The 20,272-nt window shown below is 45.8% G+C and overlaps 1 protein-coding gene and 1 long non-coding RNA gene across 3 annotated transcripts in view; both read left to right on the forward strand.

Moving 5' to 3' along the window:
* LOC148068428 (uncharacterized) overlaps positions 1 to 17,448 on the forward strand; it is a 36,986-nt gene extending 19,538 nt beyond the window's left edge. For both annotated transcript variants that reach the window (XR_015713193.1, XR_015713192.1), the window contains exons 4-5: positions 17,102 to 17,249; positions 17,320 to 17,448. This is a non-coding gene — a long non-coding RNA (uncharacterized LOC148068428). The remainder of the gene's footprint in view (positions 1 to 17,101; positions 17,250 to 17,319) is intronic.
* A 947-nt stretch (positions 17,449 to 18,395) lies between these two features.
* Positions 18,396 to 20,197, forward strand: LOC148068430 (uncharacterized). Its single transcript, XM_087804243.1, has 3 exons — positions 18,396 to 18,599; positions 19,074 to 19,231; positions 19,394 to 20,197. The coding sequence occupies exons 1-3, from the start codon at positions 18,416 to 18,418 to the stop codon at positions 19,967 to 19,969; spliced, it is 918 nt and encodes a 305-aa protein (XP_087660369.1). The 5' UTR covers positions 18,396 to 18,415; the 3' UTR covers positions 19,970 to 20,197.
* The last annotated feature ends 75 nt before the right edge of the window (positions 20,198 to 20,272 follow it).

Genomic DNA, 20,272 nt, shown 5'->3' on the forward strand with positions numbered 1-20,272 from the left:
CTTAAAGCGACTAATACTTCCGATGAGGAAAAAATACATTGACTTCATACTGTTTGTCTTGAATCAGACTCCTGGATTCATCTCTGTTATTCCAACAATCAAGTCATGTTTCGTGAACTCGTCAGGATGTTGAAGACTTGAGTCAGTGTTAGACTGACTGGACAAACCTTTAGGACACACAATAGATTATCAATAGTGGAGTCGTTATCTTTTAACAACAGGTGGAGGTGGATCTGTTCATCCAGGCCAGATCCAGAGGAGTCATGGGTCTACCACCTCCTGCAGGAGCAAAGAGGATCTGCGTCTGTTCGAGAGTGTCATCAGAGTAGACATGAGAGCAGCCCAGGGGCCACATGTTAATAAGTAATGGTGATTTGTAAAGGGCCTTCCTAGACCAGGGTCACAAAGCGATTTAACAATCAAAAACAATACACAGGTAAAATATAAACTTGCAGCCATTTGATGATATTTCCGTGGGTAGAGTAGAACTAATACCAGTATCTTGAAGAAAAAAATAACAATTTTAGTTTGTATTTATTACTGTATTAACTCTAAATTTAACTTCCTCAAGTTATTTGTTTACGAGTGAAGTGGGTTTTCTGATCATATTTAGAAAAATAAGTTATTTTATATAAAATAAAATTTTATCGGCATATACAGATTTTTATGATTTTTTTATGTTGCCGTTTTTTGTCCTTTTTAGTTTTCAGTCACAACAGTCACATTATCTAACGTGGACTCTGAGGAAGTAAACACACTGTGTGAAACACATTGTTACACACCTTAAACACAAAACACACACTGACACACACACTGAACACGTAGCAGAGTACCACACTGCCCTCTTCTGACCGTCACCGATCACCTGCAGATTGGAGAAAAATCGAAATTATTTCCATGAAACTATGAAGAAATGGTTGAACTCATCTAGAAAGAAAGTAATAATGATATATTTTATTGTAATGTTAATGTCACGGGTGGAACTCGGCAGGAGACCCAGAAGCGGAAGTGGACAAATATCCTCGGAGCAAATGTTCAAGCAAAGTCTTTTAATATTCCAAGCGGTCGGAAGGGACCGAAACAAAAAACAAATCAGGAACTCGGGACGAAGGCAGGACGCGGCAGGAGATCGGGATCTCAGATCCGGAACTAAAACAAAAGAGGAAAAAGACTCACGTGAGCAAAACAAGGCGCTGACAACGTCAGGGGTCTTCAGGAAAAAGTTTATAGGGAACACGAGCAAAGAGAATATACGAATGCCAACCTAGTCTGGAAACTCAATTCTCTGGCGAGTTCTTCAGGTCCGCGACGCTCCTTTTCTGTGGGAAGAACCCGCCATTCAATCACCCCCAGCCGCGCACCTGCCAGCGTCTGTCAAGACAAAAAACAAAGACACGAACCAAAACAGGAAACCGACTACAAAATAAAACAGGAAGGCACCAAAACATGACAGTACCCCCCCCTCTAGGTAGCGCCTCCAGGCGTTCTACCCGGTCTTTCCGGGTGCTCCCGGTAAAAGTCTCGGAGGAGGGAGAGGTCCAGGATGAGTGAGCGGGAGATCCAGGAGCGCTCCTCTGGACCGTAGCCCTCCCAGTCCACTAGGTACTGGAAGCCCCGACCTCTGCGGCGAACCTCCAGGATCTTGTGGACCTTGTACGCAGGGTGATTGTCAATGATGAGCGGAGGAGGTGGAGGCTCGGCTGGCGCACTGAGAGGACTGGTTGAGACGGGCTTCAGGAGAGAGACGTGGAAGGTGGGATGGACCTTGAGCGACGGAGGGAGCTTGAGGCGCATGGCAGTGGGATTAATGATCCTTTCAATCTCGAACGGCCCCACGAACCTAGGAGCCAGCTTGCGTGATTCCACTGGAAGGGGAAGGTCCCGGGTGGATAGCCAGACCTTCTGGCCAGGTGAGTACCTCGGGGCTGGCACACGGTGCTTGTCAGCGAGGCGTTGATTTCTTGTAGCGGTGCGGGATAAGGCCGCCCTGGTCTGGTGCCAGACAGATCGACAACGTCGTAGGTGGGCCCGAACTGAGGGAACCGCTGCCTCCCTCTCCTGAGAGGGGAAGAGAGGTGGTTGATAACCATACGCTGCCATGAATGGTGACCTCCCAGTGGCAGATGAAGTTAGGGAGTTGTGAGAATACTCCACCCAGGGGATGTGCTGACACCAGGAGGCCGGGTGACGAGCTGACACGCAGCGTAGAGCTGATTCCAGGTCCTGGTTGGCCCGTTCCGTCTGGCCGTTGCTCTGCGGATGGTACCCCGACGAAAGGCTAGCCTTAGCCCCCAGGGATCTACAGAAAGCTCTCCATACCTGCGAGGAGAACTGGGGTCCCCGATCCGAGACAATGTCTACCGGGATACCATGGAGTCGAAAAACATGTAGGACCAGCAGGTCCTCTGTCTCCAAGGCTGACGGTAACTTTATCAGGGGGATAAAGTGAACCATCTTGGAAAAGCGGTCCACTACTGTCAGGATAACTGTCCTACCCATGGAAGGAGGGAGACCGGTGACGAAATCCACAGAGATGTGCGACCAGGGGCGACTCGGCACAGGTAAGGGTCGAAGGAGTCCAGCGGGGGGGCGACAGGAGGACTTTCCGCGAGCACACGTGGTACATGAATCCACAAACTCCAGGACGTCGCGTGCCATCTCCGGCCACCAGAATCTCTGCCTGAGAAAAGAGAGTGTCCTTGAAACGCCCGGGTGACACGCTACCTTGTGGGTGTGCCCCCACTGAAGAACCTGGGCACGAGCTGGCTGCGGAACAAACAGTCTATCAGGCGGTCCAGAGCTAGGTCCTGGGTCACTCTCCTGGGCCTCCTGAACAACCCTCTCTATATCCCAGCTGGCCGCCCTGATAAAACACTGCTTTGGAAGGATGGTCTGCTCTGCCAGACCCTCCTGGGAAGGAGCAAACTGACGGGATAAGGCATCAGGCTTAACGTTCTTACCTCCCGGGCGGTACGTCAGGGAAAAGTCGAAACGACCCAAAAACAGGGCCCAACGGGCCTGGCGGAGTTCAGGCGCCTGGCCTCCTGTAGGTAGAGTAAGTTCCGATGATCCGTCAAAACCAGAAAGGGTACCTCTGAGCCTTCCAGTTAATGCCTCCACTCCTGAAGTGCCGCCACCACCGCCAGGAGCTCCCGGTTGCCAATGTCATAATTCTGCTCCGCTGGGGACAGCTTCCGGGAATAGAAAGCACAGGGATGCACCTTATTGTCCCTGGCGCACCTCTGGGACAGCACTGCCCCTATGCCGGTGTCCGAAGCGTCCACCTCCACGATGAACTGACGGGCTGGGTCGGGGTGTAGTAGGATAGGCGCGGAGGAGAACAGCGAGCGCAGCCGGTTGAAGGAGTCGTCCGCCTTGGAGGACCAGGTGAAAGCACTCTTGGTGGAGGTAAGCTGGGTTAATGGAGCGGCAACCTGGCTATAACCCCGGATGAACCTGCGATAAAAATTAGCGAAACCCAAGAATCGCTGCAATTCCTTTCGGCTAACAGGCACCGGCCATTGAGCAACTGCCTCCACCTTCATGGGATCTGGCCGCAGCTGACCCTGCCCTAGAATAAAACCCAAAAAACTCACTGTGGGGACTCCGAACTCGCACTTCTCTGCCTTGACAAACAGTCTGTTCTCTAATAATCGTTGGAGTACGCGGCGTACGTGGCTGACGTGTTCCTCAGGAGAACTGGAAAAGATCAGAATGTCGTCAAGATAAACGTACACAAAAAGTCCCCTAAGACCTCATTGATAAGTCTCTGGAAAAGCTAAAATTCGGAAATCTACCGAGTAATGCCCCACAGACTCCTCGCCCTGTCGTAACCTGAGTAGTTTGCGAGAGGACACCGCGGGGGAGCGATGTGGTAGGTCAAAAACCCGGCGCATCTTGTCAGAGAAACAATCAAAATTAGCTGCAGCGGCTGCAACAGGTGCGGGAGGGGCCACACGGAGAGTCAACTCACCCACGGCGGCTGACAGCTGGACCAGCGCTGCGTGACTCTCCCGTGTCATCTCCTCGAGCGAACAAAGTCTGGTTCCTTGAGAACCGAGGGCTCGGCGGAGCTCCTTCACTTCCGCTGGGTCCATTTGGTGGCCAGAGAATTCTGTCACGGGTGGAACTCGGCAGGAGACCCAGAAGCGGAAGTGGACAAATATCCTCGGAATAAATGTTCAAGCAAAGTCTTTTAATATTCCAAGCGGTCGGAAGGGACCGAAACAAAAAACAAATCAGGAACTCGGGACGAAGGCAGGACGCGGCAGGAGATCGGGATCTCAGATCCGGAACTAAAACAAAAGAGGAAAAAGACTAACGTGAGCAAAACAAGGCGCTGACAACGTCAGGGGTCTTCAGGAAAAAGTTCATAGGGAACACGAGCAAAGAGAATCTACGAATGCCAACCTAGTCTGGAAACTCAATTCTTGGCGAGTTCTTCAGGTCCGCGACGCTCCTTTTCTGTGGGAAGAACCCGCCATTCAATCACCCCCAGCCGCGCACCTGCCAGCGTCTGTCAAGACAAAAACAAAGACACGAACCAAAACAGGAAACCGACTACAAAATAAAACAGGAAAGCACCAAAACATGACAGTTAGTAAGTAAGCAAGTAAGTAATGGTTATTTGTAAAGCGCCTTTCTAGACCAGGGTCACACATTTGAAAAGGTAATGAGTGTAGTAACTTGATATGAAGGTCCAACATAAGTGAGATACATTGTGTGACCATCAGCGTTGTGATTACAAGTTATTACAAAATGTTAATGAAATATTGCATATAATTATAGATTTGAAAGGTGAATTAAAAAAAGTAATGAGTGTAGTTAGAATAATATGGTAGTCCTTTATTAGTCACATAAATGCGCTGACAATATGACTTGAAGTAAAGGAGTTAGAAAGACACTTTTCAGAGAAGTCAACCCTTTTTCACTGTTCATCTATTGGAGGACGGTCCCTTAAAAGCCATATCAGTTGCCGTCTGCGTAGAGTTCTGTGTATTTTATCAGGACAATACAACTCAATATTGTCGTTCAAACGTGCTTGTAGTCAACACAGCACGTAACTCTGATTGTAAAGAGGTAAGATTAGTAATTCAACACTATCGTTCCCGAGTTATTAACGCACAAAGATCGAATCTGCCAATATCGGGCCAACTTTACTGAAGTGGTCACACTAGGCACTTTAAAAAAAATTAAAAAAAACAATACACATTTAAAATACTGTTTATACTTAATTTAAAAAAAAAAAGTTATATCAGCAACCAAAACCTGTGTGGACAGGTGAGCGTGGACAGGTGAGTGTGGCTGCTCGTCTACCGCTCCTGCTATGCTTAGTTTTAAAGTTAATTCTTACACTTGTCACTGCACAGCTCGAGTCTCGGCTTGTGTATGATCGTCAGCTCCTCATTCGTTTTCAACCGAATTTCGGAAAACGTTCTCTGTTCCCAAAAACGTTGCCTCTTCTCCGAGCTGGAATACCAGCTCACCTGTTCCGAATGCCGGCCCCGCTCCGCCGAAAGAAGCGTGAACGCGGGAAAGACAGCGAGTGATGCTGAAGCTATGGCTAGCACACTCTTCGTCCATTTTTAAACCAGGACATGGATTATATCTTCCTCTCGCTGTCTGCCGACGCTTGCTGGATCCGATCGGCTCCTGCTTGACACATGTGACCCCGTGTGTTTGACGGGCCGCGCTGTCAACCCCTGTCCAGGCTCTCTTTGCGGGGGGTGAATCACCGGCATCTGACGTCACTTCGCCTGGCCTCAAGATCGGATGGATCTCGGCTTCCAGCTCCCACTAGGGTCGCCTCGTTGAACCCCAGATCCCTGGCGAACAAGTCTTTGCCCGTAGCCTGGATTTTACGTCTTGGATCAGCGCCGGTGAGTCCGGCGCTCTTCTCGAACTTTAACCGTGTTTGTTGCCCGTATAAACCTGTTCTATTTTCTTTGGACTAAATGATTATATCATATATATTGTATATGATTAATGAGTACCTTGACTAATATCCCGGTAAATCTGGAGAGATTTTACTGTAGAAATTTGAAATGAATGATCATTAAATATAGTCATTATATGTTAATGACGACATTTTAAAAATTAAATAAATAAAAAATCCTTAGAAGTTAAGTGAAAAATTTCACTGGATTATGATTCATGATGACCTTGACTACTATCCTGGTAAATTTGGAGAGATTTTACTGTAGAAATTTGAAATAAATGATCCTTAAATATAGTCATTTATGACGACATTTTCAAAATTAAATAAGAAAGAATCCTTAAGACCTTAATTTAAAAATTTCACTGGATTATAATTCCTATGAGTACCTTGACTACAGCGTCTTTACCATAAGTTTAGCAATAGACAGGCAAGATTTCTTCAGTGCGGGCTCACCTGATGGCAGTGGATAAGCCGTTGGTGAAGGACTCTCAAGCATCATTGACTCTTCTAAATTGGTTCAGTGGGTACGTGGTCCCACACACGAACAAGGACATACGCTGGACCTCGAGTTGTCTTTTGGTCTATGTGTGTCTAATATGGAGGTCTGTGACAGCACGATCTCAGATCATAGACCTGTTCTGTTTGAAGTGGACTTTTCCTGTGGACAAATATACCCTGTGCTGCTGCTCGTCTTCCTCTGTGGACCGGTTCTTCTGCTTTTGTAGCCAAAGGCAAAACGTGTGCCCTGGATCAACTCATCTGTTACGCACCTGTGCCCTGGATCAATGACCGGACACGTGGAAGAAGGACCAGCTGCACGTCTCCTTTCAGATTTTAAAGGACTGCTGGTTTAGATACCAGTGCTGTGTCTCAAATCGCATACTAATCTTAGTATGCTAGAAGTTAGTATGCATCAGTTTAGTATGCATACTAACTAGTACGCAAATTCTCCGCAGATAGTATGTCTCAAATCAAACCCTGAAGCTACACACTAACCGGAAATCACATGACAGCTTCTTCTTCTACTTCTATTTAACGATGTTTCAAGCAGCTGTTTGAACGCTATCGCCGACACCTGCTGGCAGCACGTATTGCAACTTTGGAAAAAGAAATAAAGAAAAAATATGAGAATCTAAATAATCGCGAGATATTTAAGCTGGTATCAGCAGCGAAGACGTGTTTATCCTCCTACTGCTGCTGAAAATACACATTTAAGTATATGCATATATATGCATTTATATATGACGTAACTTCCGTTTAAAACGTCACTAAAATGACGGCTGTTTAGTGTGGTTAGTGTCCATCAAACCATGCTAGTTTTGTGGGCGTGTTAGTATGCCAATTTAGTGTGCATGGCGCACTAAATTTAGCATACTAAGAATTGAGACACACTAACGTACTAAAAATACTAACTTTTAGTACGCTAGTATGCGATTTGAGACACAGCACAGTCCGTTGTGAAAAATTCAAGAATTTATTTGTTTTTTAATTTTTAAATGGCCTCTCCCCGTCATACCTCTCGGAGCTGCTCCTCCATCATGCTCCTGCACGCTGCCTCAGGTCGGCTGATCGACTGCTGTGCCAAGGCCCAAGTGTGTTTTAACAATGCTTTCTTTTATGTCACTGTACAGCACTTTGTAATGACTGTTGTTGTTTTTAAAGCGCTTTATAAATAAAGTTGATTTGAGTTGAGACAGATGAGTGTGGACAGGTGAGCGTTAACAGGTTACCATGGACAGGTGAGCAAAAACAGATGAGTTGTTCCCACGTCAGAGTTGCTCGATTACAGAAAACAAGAATGTGAAAAGACTTGATCTGCTTCATAGAACAGGTTTCTCCACATAACCTGGAATTCATCATCAAACACTCACTTACTTTCACTTACCTTTGACCTTTCTCTTCTTCTCTACATTATTTACTTGTTTTCTCCTCTACATTCATTTCTTCTCAATGTTGTCGTCCATGTTGACTTGTGCTCGTCAGACACTCGTGAAGTTCTGCGGTGGACTTGAGATTCTTCAGTGCTGAGATCTGTGTGTAACCCACATATAGATAGAAACGATCCACTTCCGGTCCGGCTCTTATTTTAGCGGGCCAAGTTCCTCCTCCACGTGACTTCCGCTTCCTGTGGTTGCCGGTAGCAGCCCCCACACGCTGTTGCCGCGGACTTTTAAAAAAAACTCTTTGACGCGGACTTTTAAAAAAAACTCTTTGACGCGGACTTTTAAAAAAAACTCTTTGACGCGGACTTTAAAAGTCGGATCAGAAATCGAGATCACTATACTGCAGCGGTTTTCGTCACCTATCCGTTCACGCTACTCATCGGTGAGTTGAAGTTGTTGTTTTGAACTCGAAGCGACGAATGCCCAAGCGGTCATTTGTTTTAAAGAAACAGCTGTTTGGGAAATTGAAAAATGTTGCGCAACAGATTCCTGAAACATTGATATTGGCTTCATGCCTTTGATATTAAGTGCACTTTACTTTGATTTATATTGAATGAAATTATTTTTGTTGATGAATGTTTGAATTATGCTGTATTTATTTAATGTATTTAATGCGTAATTAATTTGGGTTTTCTTTCCTGAATTATGTTTTCAGGTCAGGTTTTTTATTTTTATTTTTTCCCTTTGATGACTTTTCATTTCACCGAGGTGAAATGATGGCGAGCTGCCCAACCCCCGCTACATCGCGGTAGGAGTACCTCTGTTTTTTCTTCCTCCGAACCTGGGACATGACTCTATTTCCTCCCTCAATTGGATTATGAACATTTATGAACTGGACTCTAATACAAAAAGAGAAAATACTTGAACGTTTTGGTTTTGTTTATGACATCAAAATTGTATTTTGATTTACCTGTGTCTGGAATTTACCTCTGTTAATTTAAAATATATATTTTTTTCAACCTTAAGTCGACAGTCTCTTGTTCAATCCCCTGGGCTCCTGTATCGAACCTAGACAAAAGACCCTAGCCCTTAAACGTTACAAGTGGCGAGCTAGCCAGGAGGAGCCCAAGTGGGTTGAATAAATTGCTTGTCTGATACTTGTTTTTTTTTCATGTCAAAAATGGATTTTGTTGTTCTATCAGGGGTGAATATATCGCGCTCTGTATTGATCATGGGTGTCACTAATACTAGTGCCGATGATGAAGTCCTTGATGAACTCCGCACATATGGTTCACTTAAAAATGTTTTGCCTGTTAGCGACCCGAAAAGCACTTTTTATAAAAACCTGATCGTTGAGTTCGAAGAAGGTAGCGCTTTTAGCGCCTTAGCTCGATTACTCCCATACGACTATACTTCTGTTCACGACCATGTGTATAGCCTTACTGCTCTCGCTTATGAGTATGTCGCCACAGCAAGTAGCAGCAATATTCCCCACGATTACCTCACTAATTTTAGAGCGATAGCAGACCGAAGCGGCACACGTTTAGAGGACGTGCTAAAAACAGTGATGGATCAAATCCGTGAGCATTTAAGTGGAGCAACTGAGGACGAAGATAATAAAAATGATAATGAAAATGGACATAAGAAAGGAGAGTACGGCGAGAAACCAGAAATGTACTTGCTGAAGGCAGAACCACCTGTGACTGAGACCCAGACGTCCCTGCCTGCGCCCCTATCTCCTCGACCACCCCCTGGTCCGTCTCTCATTGAACAGCAGGGGGCAAGACGTAGGCATATGCCCCAACCAGAACCCATGAGAGCTGGGTCTGTGCCAAGGGTTTCCCTGTCGCACAATGACCTGAGTCCTCCTGAGATACAGAGGGTTGTAGTAGAGCATGTTGTCCGAAATACTAACCTGAATGTACCTTCTCCCGTGCACCTTCGCTCTTTTTCTGGACGCATTCCGAAGCCGACCAGTGAAGCTGATTTTGATTCATGGCGAGTCCAAATTGACCTCCTTCTTGCTGACCCAGGGATATCTGCATTATACGTCACCAGAAGGATCATGGAGAGCCTGCTGACCCCCGCTGCAGATCTAATTAAAGGTTTGGCCCCAACTACTCTGCCTAATGTCTTACTACGTGTATTGGATTCAGCTTTCGGCACGGTACAGGATGGTGAAGAGTTGTACGCCCAATACCTGAACATCTTGCAGAATCCAGGGGAGCGGCCATCGGTGTATCTCCAGCGGCTTCAGCTCACGCTCAATACAGTGGTGAAGAGAGGAGGGATAACGGCTGCTGAGACAGACAGACACCTACTGAAGCAGTTTCTGCGGGGATGCTGGGAAAACGAGGTGATAACCAAGTTACAACTGGAGCAGCGGCGCATTAACCCGCCACCATTCTCGGAACTCCTGTTGTTACTACGCATGGAAGAAGACAGGCAACAAGCTAGGGAGATGTTGATGAAAAGACACATAGGTTCTGTGTGTTCAAAGCAGAAAGCCAACATCCAGTCACAGAGCACTTGTTCCTGTGGACATTCTGGCAGTAATGAAATCAAGGAACTGAAGAAACAAATGGCGCAACTCCAGCAGCAGTTTTCTGTCTTCCTTACGACACAGCGAAGTTCAGCAAAGTTCAAAACTGTGCCGCGTCAGTCCAGCCACCCTTCATTTCAGCCCCAAGCAAAGCCCAAGCCATGGTACTGCTTTAACTGTGGTGAAGATGGGCACATTTCGTCCTCCTGCACCAATGCAGCCAATGCAACTCTGGTTGAGCAGAAGAAAAAACAGCTACGCCAGAAACAGCATGACTGGAACAAAAAGAACATTCAGACTGGTCAGTTAAACTAGAACCAGCTTCTGTGCAGGGACTCTCAGGAGCTGCTATCCACAACAGACCATGTCCCAAGACTACGTGCATACTGCCACATCTACCCCGAGGCCTTGTCGGAACCAAGAGCACCGGTCGGATTCAGATTAAGGGAACCCACATAAACTGTCTCCTTGATACTGGCTCCCAAGTCACTACAGTGCCCCACTCGTTTTACAACGAGTACCTTTCTGATCACCAGATTAAACCACTGCATGACCTCTTAGAAATAGAAGGAGCAAACGGACAGTCTGTACCTTACCTTGGGTACATCGAACTGAACGTGACATTTCCTCCTGACCTCCTTGGTTCCACGATTACCATCGACACTCTGGCCCTTATAATTCCTGATTTGAAGCAGTCTCAACAAATGATCCTCATAGGCACCAACACCCTTGATGCTGCCTACAGACTAAACTTTGACAGTCACCTTGACCAGCCTCTCCAACCCTCCGCTCCTGGTTACCAATCCGTGGTGCGTATCCTTCAACATCGCCATATGAACAGCTTGGATAACCAGTGTGCCCCTCTGCAGTTAAAGCACCCATGCACCATCTTTGCCGGCCAGACTATAGTCCTCGAGGGATTCCTGGCCACGCGATTTCTGAAAATGGAGAAGGCTGTCATGATTGAACATCCGGTTTCATACTCACTGCCTGGTGGTCTCATCGTGAAGTCTTGCCTCGCTGACCTGCCGGCACGTTGCCCGTGCCATTTGCCGGTCATAGTGACCAATGAGTCCGACCATGATGTCACCATTCGAGCCCGAGCTATCATTGCAGAAGTATGTTCCTTCCAAAATGTCCATGCAAAACGGCTAAACGTCCTTACTGACCAACCTGAAAGCACTCCACTGTCGACACACTACGACTTTGGGGATTCTCCACTATCACCTGAATGGAAACGGCGAATTACAAGACAGCTCAACAACATCCCTGAGGTTTTCGCCAAGCACGACCTGGATTTTGGCCGAACGGACAAAGTCCGACATCACATCCATCTGTCCGACCCAAGTCCATTCAAACAGAGACCCCGGCCAATCCACCCTCAGGATGTTGATGCTGTGAGAAAACACCTGCAGGAACTGTTGGAGTCTGGTGTCATTCGAGAATCCGAGTCGCCTTTCGCATCCCCAATAGTGGTCGTGCGAAAGAAAAATGGAAGTATTCGTCTATGTATAGACTATAGAAAATTAAACTTGCAAACTATTAAGGACGCTTACCCGCTACCGAAGTTGGAGGACACACTTTCTGCACTGTCAGGGTCCAAATGGTTTTCAGTTCTTGACCTAAAGTCGGGATATTACCAGATCGAGATGGAGGAGGCTGATAAACAAAAGACTGCGTTTGTTTGCCCACTAGGGTTTTACGAGTTCAATCGGATGCCACAGGGTGTGACCAACGCCCCAAGCACCTTCCAGCGGCTTATGGAGCGGTGTATGGGGCAACTACACTTACAAGAGGTTTTGGTGTTCATCGACGATCTCCTAGTCTTCGCACCGACTCTTGAGGAGCACGAAGAGCGGTTGATGAAGGTCCTAAATTGCTTGAAGGAGTTTGGGTTAAAATTGTCTGTAGAGAAATGCTCATTCTTTCAAACGTCTGTGAAATACCTTGGACATGTAGTTTCTCAGGAAGGTATTGAAACTGACCCAGACAAAATAAAGACCCTTACTTCATGGCCAGTCCCTCGGAACCTCAAAGAACTAAGGTCCTTTCTAGGGTTTGCTGGGTATTACCGGAGGTTTGTGCATGGATACTCAGCTATCGTGAAGCCACTCCACGACCTCACCGCCGGTTACCCTCCGTTTCAGAAGAAGCTGAAGGCCAGAATCAAGCCTGATGCTTATTTTAACCCAAAAGAGCCATTCGGAGGTCGTTGGTCACCAGAATGTCAAGATGCCTTTCAAATGATCATCTTGAAACTAACCTCTGCTCCTGTCCTAGCATTTGCTGACCCTGAGAAGCCCTACACCCTGCACACCGACGCTTGTTCGAGCGGCCTTGGTGCCATCCTTTATCAGGAACATGACGGGGTGAATCGAGTTGTAGCCTATGCCAGCCGTGGACTTACCAGGAGCGAGGCCAATTATCCTGCCCACAAGCTGGAGTTCTTAGCTCTTAAATGGGCAGTCTGTGAGAAATTTAACGACTATTTGTATGGTTCCCAATTCACAGTGATTACAGACAGCAACCCATTGACTTACCTGCTCACATCAGCCAAGCTTGATGCCACCAGTTATCGCTGGTTGTCTGCCTTGTCCAGCTTTAATTTTAAGATTGTTTACAGAGCCGGCAAGCAGAATGCAGATGCCGATGGCTTGTCTCGCAGGCCCCATGGTGAGCTGGCTGATGACCCATCATCCAGAAAAGAACAAGAACGAATCGTCAAATTTGCCCAGCAACATCTAGATCCAGCCAGTATCTCTCTCGACCAACAGACGATCCGTGCCATCTCCGACCGCCATCTGTGCCGTTCAATCGCTGGTGACCCCACTAATGCTCTACTGCTGTCCATGTCCACTCATGTTGGCAGTGTGCCGGACAGTTTTATGAACGACGATCAATTCTCCCTTCCCTTGCTTCCGCAGTTCTCTGCCGCTGAGATCGCCAGTAAGCAGCGTGCCGACTCCATTCTCCAGCACGTCATCGCACAGCTCGAGCGAGGGGAGTCGCCGCCGCCAAAGCTGAGGGATCAGCTCCCAGATCTGCCTCTGATACTGAGAGAAGTTAACAAGTTGGAGCTCCGTAACAGCCTTCTCGTCAGAAGGAGACAGATTGGGAGTGAGAGCACCTACCAGCTAGTGCTGCCAGAAGAATTCCGGGCTGAAGTGCTTCACCAGCTGCATAACCAGATGGGTCATTTGGGGACAGAGAGAACCTTGGACCTAGTCCGTTCCTGTTTTTACTGGCCACGGATGTCGCTGGATGTGATCAATAAAATCCGGACCTGCGAGAGATGTGTGCGACGCAAATCCTTGCCTGAACACGCCGCACCTCTTGTAAACATCCTAACGTCCCGTCCATTAGAACTGGTGTGTATGGATTTCCTCTCTGTAGAGCCAGATGGAAGAACCAAAGATATCCTTGTCATGACCGACCACTTTACGAAGTACGCAATCGCTGTGCCAACTCCGAATCAGAAGGCCACGACTGTCGCCAAGTGCCTCTGGGACCACTTCCTTGTGCATTATGGCATTCCAGAAAGGCTGCACAGTGATCAAGGTGCTGACTTCCAGTCCAAGATTATAAAAGAACTTTGTGAACTGGCTGGTATCCACAAAATCCGAACAACTCCATACCATCCAAGAGGCAATCCCGTTGAGCGGTTCAACCGAACTTTGCTGAACATGCTAGGTACACTCACAGAGCAACAAAAACAACACTGGAAGGATTACGTCAAACCTCTTGTACACGCTTACAATTGCACCAAAAACGATAGTACTGGATATTCACCGTACGAACTGCTTTTTGGCCGCCAACCCAGACTTCCAGTGGACATGGTTTTTGGTCTACCCTTAAATGATGACAAGCCAGAGTCACATACCCAGTATGTCCAAAAGCTAAAATCCCATCTAGAAGAGAGTTATAAACTGGCTATTGAAAACTCACAAAAGTTGATGAACAGAAATAAACTGCGTTTTGATCGCCGGGTAACCCCATCAGAATTAAGCTTTGGAGACAGGGTCTTGGTGCGGAACGTACGTCTGAGGGGCAAGCATAAACTGGCAGACAGATGGGAGCCCCATGTGTACATAGTAATAAAGAAAGCTGGAAATCTTCCTGTTTACACTGTAACCCCAGAAGGCAAAGACAAGCCAGAAAGAACATTACACAGAGATCTCCTTCTTCCCTGTGGGTACCTACCTGTTCTAGAGCCTGACAAACTGGGAAAGAAGAAAAGGAATCTTCTTCCCCTGCCTCCTCTCATTCCTGCTGACGATGATGCTGAGAATGACAACAGTTTTATTGTGCACGTTCCCTCCACGCACAACCCTGTTAAATTCACCACTTTTGTTGACCTGCCCACTGCCCAACAGGCTGCTCCTTGCCTTGAACCTTCTGAGGCCCCTGTTCCGCCTCGAGCTTCTGTCAATCCGGATGATGGAGGCTCTGTAGTTGGTGAGCCCGAGTCCTCAGAAGAGGAAACCTTGCCTGTGGGTACAGTGGAACCTGAAGTGCCTGACATCAACATTGAACTCCCTGAATTTTTCTCTCCTGCTGAAGTTCCCTTGGCTGTGGGTTCTCCTCCTCAGTCAGAACCCTCCGCCAGTGATCATGAAACCGACCTACCTTTGACCTCGGAGCCATTGAGTCCTGAACTCGAGCCAGTTCTGCGTCGTTCAGCTCGCTCGAGACAACCTCCAGATAGACTGCAGTATTCACAGCTCGGCCGTCCATTGTTGAAGAGCATCCAAAGCCTCCTACATGGACTCAGCTCCACCTTCACTTTCGCTCTTCAGGAAGATGAAGATTGTGTGGTTCCTACTGTCCCCAGCCAGACAACCGTCCGGTGCCAGCCTAGACCATGTCCGAGGACGTACATGGGATCAGGGGGGGAAAGTGTAACCCACATATAGATAGAAACGATCCACTTCCGGTCCGGCTCTTATTTTAGCGGGACAAGTTCCTCCTCCACGTGACTTCCGCTTCCTGTGGTTGCCGGTAGCAGCCCCCACACGCTGTTGCCGCGGACTTTTAAAAAAAACTCTTTGACGCGGACTTTTAAAAAAAACTCTTTGACGCGGACTTTTAAAAAAAACTCTTTGACGCGGACTTTAAAAGTCGGATCAGAAATCGAGATCACTATACTGCAGCGGTTTTCGTCACCTATCCGTTCACGCTACTCATCGGTGAGTTGAAGTTGTTGTTTTGAACTCGAAGCGACGAATGCCCAAGCGGTCATTTGTTTTAAAGAAACAGCTGTTTGGGAAATTGAAAAATGTTGCGCAACAGATTCCTGAAACATTGATATTGGCTTCATGCCTTTGATATTAAGTGCACTTTACTTTGATTTATATTGAATGAAATTATTTTTGTTGATGAATGTTTGAATTATGCTGTATTTATTTAATGTATTTAATGCGTAATTAATTTGGGTTTTCTTTCCTGAATTATGTTTTCAGGTCAGGTTTTTTATTTTTATTTTTTCCCTTTGATGACTTTTCATTTCACCGAGGTGAAATGATGGCGAGCTGCCCAACCCCCGCTACATCGCGGTAGGAGTACCTCTGTTTTTTCTTCCTCCGAACCTGGGACATGACTCTATTTCCTCCCTCAATTGGATTATGAACATTTATGAACTGGACTCTAATACAAAAAGAGAAAATACTTGAACGTTTTGGTTTTGTTTATGACATCAAAATTGTATTTTGATTTACCTGTGTCTGGAATTTACCTCTGTTAATTTAAAATATATATTTTTTTCAACCTTAAGTCGACAGTCTCTTGTTCAATCCCCTGGGCTCCTGTATCGAACCTAGACAAAAGACCCTAGCCCTTAAACGTTACATGTGGTGATGATGAAGAAGATGATGAAGATGATGAAGATGACGGTGGTCAGCGTGTTGTTGGGTGAGACTTATGACTCTGCTGTTGCTGAACATGCTCCACACTCTTCTTCACTCTGCTGCCGTCTGTCTTCAGCTACTTCAGTGTGTCTGCAGAGAACTGTCTCCGAGCACCGTGTCCACGGAACAGTGGGCATGAAGCTGCAGTGGGACTGTAATTACACTGGTTTAATTACCGACATCAAAACTGTGTCATGGCAGGAGCCTGGCAAGGAGAACGAAACACCAATGCACCAATTTGAATGTCAGACCTCAAACTGCACCCATGAGTGTTTAAAAAAAAGTAATCAGACAAATCTTGTCAAGATCCTCTGTGGTGAAATATCCTCTGGAATGTTCTCACTCATCTTCAAGAAACCCAACATGACACAGAACAACACTAAATATGAATTTGCTTTACAAGATAGTGTTGCACCAAAGACCATCTGTGAAGTCACTCTACACCTGTCAGGTGAGTCTTCTGTCCTTCAGCTGCTCCACACATGTAGACTGTCAACACTGTTCTTGTCTTCATACATACCCTTCATTCTATGGTCCAGTAGACTTCTACTACACCTCCTACTGGTCACTACTGTGAGTCATTTTCTCTGTACAACAACAACAAAGTCAACTTTATTTTCTCTCCTCCTGTGTCACCTCTGTCTTTGATCTGAGGCTAAAATATGTCTTTCATTCTGCAAAACTCTCAAAATACTCTTCAGATGACAGTGACGATTCAATGTTAATTCAGAAGATCCGTTTGCTGGGTTGATCAAATAAGTTGTTGATTTTCCTGTGACTCCTACAGATGCTGATCCTGTGACTCCTACAGATGCTGATCCTCTGAATCCTACAGATGCTGATCCTGTGACTCCTACAGATGAAAGCCGTGGTCGTTGGGGTTTAGTTGCTGCACTGGTTGTGGCAGTGGCATTGTTAGTTTGCATTATATGCTTCTGTTGGTGGAAGAAAAACGGAGCGGAGAGAGATTCTACACACACAGCGTGAGTGTGTTGAAGTTAATCTGGTCACATAAATGTGAACTTACTTTTCTTGACTTTCACATTCATACAGATCCTTTAGAACCAAAAGGAAAGAGCAACCAGCACTCCCCAATGAGGAAAACAAGGATGAAGGACCAGTAGCAGGACAAGAGGAAGGAGCACAAGCACTACTTGAACAACCAAAGGACGGCGCACCAGAACCTCCTACAGAAAAATGACATGCCGAAGAGCAATTGAGTTTTTATTGTGTTAACCTGAACTTGTTAAACAAACAAACAAATGTATTTTTGGTTAAAGAACACAAAAACAACATAAACAACTGAAAGCTGAAACAGTTGTCATTTTTATTGCAGTTATTATTGGTGGTACATGTTGTTAACATTTTGGTATCTCAGTTTCAACATTGTTATAATAATGTTGTGGCGTGTTACGGATCAAACAAGAACCCACGATCTGCTGTTTACGGACATTTTTTTATTTCACGGTGCCGTTGAAAGATGTAGAAAATTAAGTTGTTCAGTCAGCAGGTTCCCTCCGTTAAAATGCTAAAATTCTCAGAAGCACACGCTCGACTGATAGAAGCCATTGAAAATACACAGCTGGTACGTATTCTTGTTTGAAATGCACAACAAGAATTAATAAATGTTTGGTTTTTTTTTTCTTGTTTTACAATATAACACTTGTACGTATTTGGATCTATTTCATTAATACTAGTCTTTTTTTAAGTTGTCAAAAAGTATTCTTAACTGGTGTCTTCATTGCCGATGGCTGCCAAAATACTTTGGATTCCCTCAAATAAGATGCCTGTCAAGATGAGGACAGAACGACAAACTACATTAACCTTTCATGTTTTCATTTCAAATCACACGGGGGTCATGGCATCTTCTGGGGATAGATGATTAAAAAAAATAATCAAAAAGTCCAATAACTAATACTATACTGGTATTTTATTTTTATTTTGATGTAGTTTGCCATAATAGTGTTATAATTTGTTTATGTTCTCCAAGCTGCAGCCAGTGGGATTCGGAGATTCTGTTGGCGATATTGATGCAGTTCTTCTTCACAACACAGGGGTCAGTGTGGGCTCAGCGCTGTCCAAGATGTAAACAGCAACAGAAGAAGACGGTGCTACTCCTGTGAGTCTCGACCGTCTTCTCCAGTGACACATGCACATGAGTCGGTACCGTACTTTCGTCCGGGGTCCACAGTGGGGAGGGAACATGGACGACATCTTGATAGACTTTTGGAAGCTACATGAGTCGCTCTTTAACTCCTCACTGGAGTCCTACCACGACAAAGAGCTCAAGAACCGACTGTGGGCTCAGTTGGCTTCTTCCATCGGGAGACCTGGTGAGTCCCAACTCGAGTTTCTATAAACTAAATCTATAGTTCACTGTGACTTACACATGTGGAGACAGTGTTTGGTTATTGTGGATGTTCTTGTTTTAGTTATTTTCATCTTTTGTGAAGTTATGCTGTAAGTTTTTTTTTTGTTTCAGTGTTTATCTGTTTTGTTTTTTCAAGGTTTTTTGTTTGAATTCAAATGGCTGTCACGTGGACATGCATCTCTGCCAGTAACTACAACCTCCATTTGTTTTTAGCTATAAAAAACATACATGCAAAACGATAATATTCCTCGTTCATCGTTGTTCGGCCAATTTAAAATGTTTCCTCAGATTGGTAAATAAATGCAATAAGTGGTCACTGCTTCATCGTCTGTGAAGATGAACATAAAAACCCTTTTTAAGCTTGTTGGCTTCCCAGGTTACTCCTGCCATCATGACAACAATTTCTTATTTCTGATGTTTTATTTCTTCCTTTCAGTGTCAGACATTGAGAGGAGAGCTCGCTCTCTGCGCACTCAGTACGTGAGGATCATTTCCCGGCCGGACAAGCCCGCCACCATGCAGCAGAAGTTCCTTTTGAGGAAACTGGACTTCTTGAGACCTTACATTGTCTTCAGACGGAGTGAAATCTATCAGGTGAGTTGTTCAGACATCGTCACAACATCCAAGCTATATTTTCATTGATGAAGGTTCGTGTGATGGATCACTCCGGATTTATGAGAAACGCATGGATACATTCAATATCATAGCGATTTGAAGTGTCTGTTTACTTGAACAAATGTCATTCTCTATTTGCAGGATGACAAGTTTGAAGTGGACGAGACAGAGGGCGCTGACGAGAGTATCGACCCAGATATGAGACACATGTTCCGATGCCCACTGGACTTGGAAGAGACTCTTCGAGATCCAGATGAGGATGTGGGATCTCTGGCTTCAACCTCCACGTCGCCTCTCTGTTCCAGCTTGAATCATCAGGTTACAGAATTCCTGCCGTTCCCGGCACTCCTAAACGAGGAGGCGTCCGATCCAGCAGAGGAGACTCCCGTGCATAAATCCGATATCCTGCGGCAGTTTGCAGAGGTGATGGTGGCAGACATGCGCCAGATTAAAGATCCGGTGACTCTCATTAGGCTCCGGAGAGACATCACCGACTTGGTGTTCAAGGCGGTGGAAGAAGACACGCAAAGACGATACAAGCTCAACCCCCTGAACACACAGAGACAGCTGAAGAGGAGAAGCAAGGAGACGGAGACAAAAGAGGAGGATGTGAGGAAGTTCAGACAGACAGACCGCTCTCGGCACATCAGCGATCATAGTCAACCGGCAATGTTGGGGTCGGATATTAAGACTGAGTTCGTGGAAGAAACAAGCTAGCTGAACTTGGCCAGCTGACCTCACAGCTACTTATTATTTCCATGTGTCAATCAGAGTCTGCTTGACAGTTTTTGAACATTTTAATAGAGGGAACCTGCTGAGGGAACACCTTCAATTTCAGTTTAAATCTCACATCTAATGTGCAAATTGAAACATTCCAAATTTTGTTTTGAGCTGAGAACCAGAATTTAGTGCAAGCTAAATAAAGATAAAAATAAAAACCATAAAGGTGTCTCTGAGAGTTGTCTGAAGAGAGTGATGAGGATGTGCATTGAGTTAAAGAGGAATAGCTGCTGCTGAGGA

Source organism: Callionymus lyra, chromosome 12, assembly GCF_982586985.1.
Source record: "Callionymus lyra chromosome 12, fCalLyr1.hap1.1, whole genome shotgun sequence".
Classification (NCBI taxonomy): Eukaryota; Metazoa; Chordata; class Actinopteri; order Syngnathiformes; family Callionymidae; genus Callionymus; species Callionymus lyra.

What these genes read in the sequence shown, in the direction of transcription:
- LOC148068430 (XM_087804243.1), top strand. Translation starts at nt 18,416, where the DNA reads ATGCACATGAGTCGGTACCGTACTTTCGTCCGGGGTCCACAGTGGGGA. An exon ending in TTCTTCCATCGGGAGACCTG is followed by an intron (nt 18,600 to 19,073) that starts GTGAGTCCCAAC and finishes TCTTCCTTTCAG; the next exon opens with TGTCAGACATTGAGAGGAGA. An exon ending in GACGGAGTGAAATCTATCAG is followed by an intron (nt 19,232 to 19,393) that starts GTGAGTTGTTCA and finishes CTCTATTTGCAG; the next exon opens with GATGACAAGTTTGAAGTGGA.